General features: G+C 45.1%; 1 protein-coding gene across 1 annotated transcript in view; it reads right to left on the reverse strand.

The window, feature by feature from the left end:
* Nucleotides 1-381: 381 nt before the first annotated feature.
* The window catches only part of RPL36 (ribosomal protein L36), a 3546-nt gene continuing 220 nt past the window's right edge, over nt 382-3707 (reverse strand). The window contains exons 2-4 of the mRNA XM_019550660.1: nt 3564-3658; nt 1084-1218; nt 382-518 (exon numbers count right to left, since the gene is read on the reverse strand). Coding sequence (XP_019406205.1) covers nt 429-518; nt 1084-1218; nt 3564-3656 — 318 coding nt within the window. The 5' untranslated portion in view covers nt 3657-3658 and the 3' untranslated portion in view covers nt 382-428. The remainder of the gene's footprint in view (nt 519-1083; nt 1219-3563; nt 3659-3707) is intronic.

The raw sequence follows: 3707 nt of genomic DNA on the forward strand, positions 1-3707 counted from the left end.
GAAGTTAACTACATTGTCAACCAAGAACCTGCTCCTGGGGTGAGACAAGTTTGCCTTTTGCCCATGAACTTTACTATTTAAGGGGAAACTGAATTTAGCCCACACCATGGATAGTAAAGTCCCTTTGATGGGAAGGGCATGACATCCTGGAAGAAATTAGCTTTTCCTTCATTTTAAGTTTAGGTTCAGCAAAATGAGCTGTGTCCCTGTTCACAAATGCAACATTTTTGTTACCCCACACCTCAATTCCATGTTCTATCAAAGCACCAAAAATATGCCTTCTGTTACTCTTTCAATATCTTGTACAGCTTGAAAAATATCCCCAGTCACTAAAGAAAATGCTCTCTCTAGTTGGGAGTTGCTAGTAAACCACCACGCTGCTGGAGTTTTTTGAACAAACTTTACTGAATTACAGAAATTTGTACAGTTTAATCCTTCTTGGCAGCAGCCTTCCTCATAGCTGCCAGGACATTGCTAAGCTCTTCCCGCTTTCGCTTGGCCCGAATGTGAGTGCCAACCTATGTAAAGAAGAAAGCAATATAGTAAGCAATTACCCCATGACAAGAAGCACAAGTAGGTCCTCACCTTTTCCTTGTCTTATTCTGTCAGTGACAGAAAGCCTGGGCTGCAGTGTACACAACACACTTAGGCTTGAATAAGGACTATGTCTCAATTTGATAAGCCCTCCCTTCAATCAAATCTCCACTGCCCCTGCAAGTAGGACTGTTAGGAAGAGGCAGAAGTCTCCTACTCTCAACTTTTCAGGATAGTTTTAGGTTTCACACCATTCCAAATGCCCTGAATAACTGGATGAAACCACACCTGTTCCACATTCCTCTTCCCTACACTAGCTTTGCAATATGGAGGAACAGATTTTGGATCATCACTTCCAAAACTACAGCAGCTGCTATATACCATACCTGCCTTTCTCTTCCCCCAAGGTGGGCTAGTGACTGCTTAAAGTGATGAGCAAGGGCAGGACCACATCTCCTGCAGCGTGAAATCTTCTGCCTGGAGTAATGTGGCAAGAGGAATCAACAAAGGTTCTTTCATACCCTGGGGTAATACATTATAGTCACTTACCCTTTTCTTTATGAATTTCAGAGCACGTTTGTCTTTGGAAACTTTCAGCAATTCCATAGCACGCCTCTCATAGGGAGCAAAGCCACAGACTTCCCTGATCATGTCTCGTACAAACTTGGTGTGTTTGGTCAAGCGCTGAAGGGTATGGGGGAGAAAGGAGAAAAAGAACATACACACATACGTAAATGGTTTAGCATAACCTAAATGCAATAAGGCTACTAAAACAAGTCATTTAATGAGACCTAGGATTTAGACTTTGTATTACAGGCAACTATAATTCAATTATAAAATAAGAGTGACAATAGTAGGAATCATTTAAGACTAGCTGCTAACTCCACACCCTAAGTACTTGTTTTGAAATGAGGATTTAAAATTTGACTTGTTACCAAGCTCTTTAGCCAGACATAGTATAGCACAACAGATTTACTAGTAATTCTATTACTGACATTCTGCTCTGTTGCCAAATGAGACAAATACACAAACACTATCTAGCCCAGTGGTCTCCAAACTTTTTTGATCGCGCACCCCTATCAGTAAAAAACTTTTTGAGCACGCACCCCCAGTATATGTATATTTATTTATAAATTACATACATGTACTACTTGCGTACAGTATATGACACATGACCATCTGACATAGGGACCAAGTGAGGGCACCAATGTCAATCCATATATTAAATATTAGTAAAGCTTAATTTTTTTTTTAGATAAAAAAATTAATATAAATAGAAGTTCTAATATTTTCTTCCTGCACCCCAATGTGTACCCCACTTTGGAGACCACTGATCTAGCCAACAACTGTCAGTGACCACATCTTGTTGCACCTGCAACTCTCTCCACAAGCACAGCTCTATGCTGGTTAGTCCTCTCTCTACATGTGTTACATTGTATTAACCTGTGAATTCCAAAAATAATACCCTGGTTGTTAAACAGACCACCGCTCATGTTAGATTTGTTATGCAGCAGTAAGATGACATTCCAGATACCTCTGACACACTCTAGACACACAGAAACCAGAGGCAGAAACAGAAGTAAGGTTTGAAAAGAATACCATAGTATGTGACATCTGTCTGTCCCCATGAGACAATAGACTCCCATCAAGTGAAGCATCAGTTCATTAAGGATGCCCATATACGAGACACTATGCTGCACCCAAACCTAGAGCCAACTTCATTCACTATGGCACACGTCTGCATAGCAGCTTTGGAAGGGTAAACCTCAGAACTGTCAGAAGCTTTTGAGATGAAGGGGAAGAAAACAGGTTTTTCAGTAACCTTCAGCTGTGGCACTGGTTTAGGCCTCATGCATGCTGTGTGTAAAGGAGCGCTGAGGAGTAACTGTGGCAAGAGCTGAGCTCAGAGCAACTCAGCCAGTTGCAATTCTTTGTTTCATGTTGCAGGTGCAAGTATCTGCTTGCTGCATTCAAGTGGACACAGTTCAAGAGTGCCTGAGCCAGGTATAATGTAGGTGAACTTCATTAAACCCTGATCTCAAAACAACGCTTGTTCTTCCAGTTCTGAGCTTCCCCTTTCCCCAGAACACTTGGTAAACTTCGACTGTTACCTGCAGTTTGTTTTGCACGGTTTTCAACTGGCTAAGTAACTGCTGATGTTGCAGTGCTACTTAGCAGTAACAAACGGGCAACATAAAAGTTAGGCTTCTCTGGTTTTCCAACTGTCCCAAAGATCAGTTGCTTTCATCACCATCCAGGATGTCCCCTATTTCTACAATTCAGCATGCAGCACTGAGAGACTATTACAGGTAGATGCACAAGGGTGCAGCTAACCCAAGGGTCCAGCCTTACTTCAAGTGGGTCAGTTTGCAATTAAGCCCCTTAAAATTAATCCAAAAATATTCTGAGCATGCCAATATGCAATACCGCATAGCAGGTTCAGTGAAGTTATTGATAACCTAATGGTTGTAGGGCTCCTGTTAAGCAAGTGGATCAGGAACAACAGCCTGTTCTGAGTTCTAGCTCCAAGGCTCAAATTCTGCATGTTCGGGTTCCTTATCCCAGTATAAGCACCTACACCTTTACTTGTTCGCACTGTGAGGATTGTAACAGCGGGCAGCAACTGTATGAGCACCCTGGGTCTCTTCTGTGAGGAATCCTCACTTCTGCAGCAGCTTCAACATGCGAAGGGTGAAACTATTGGCAGCGCACCAAGCTTTCGCTATCCCTCATCACTGTACTGCTACTTCAGTTATTTCACTAATCGATGACAGGATCAGCGAGCACCTCTCTAACGTGCCCCCCTTGGAGAACAGTGGGAAAAACCCAGACACAAACCCAAGTCCTCCCCACCTGCCCCGATCCCCGGTCTTTGGAAGAAAGAGGAGCGACTTATCCAGGCTGGCGCGCCGCCCTTTGCTGAGCAGTGGCCGAGCTCCCTCCCGCTTCAACGCGCTGGGCTCGGGGAGTCGTACCGGAGCCCGCAGGGACCCAGGCCCGCACTCCCGCCGCCCCCCGGCGAGACTCACCCCTCTGCGGCGGCACTGCCGCGGCCTCGACACGTTCCTCGTCACCTTGTGGCCTTTGTGCAGGCCCACGGCCATGGGGTAGCGGATCGCCATGTCTGTGGGGACAGCGCAGCGCGTCAGCCCGCCCGAGCCCCGGCCCGCCCC

Source organism: Crocodylus porosus, unplaced genomic scaffold (assembly GCF_001723895.1).
Source record: "Crocodylus porosus isolate Cpor-Errol unplaced genomic scaffold, CroPor_comp1, whole genome shotgun sequence".
Taxonomy (NCBI): Eukaryota; Metazoa; Chordata; order Crocodylia; family Crocodylidae; genus Crocodylus; species Crocodylus porosus.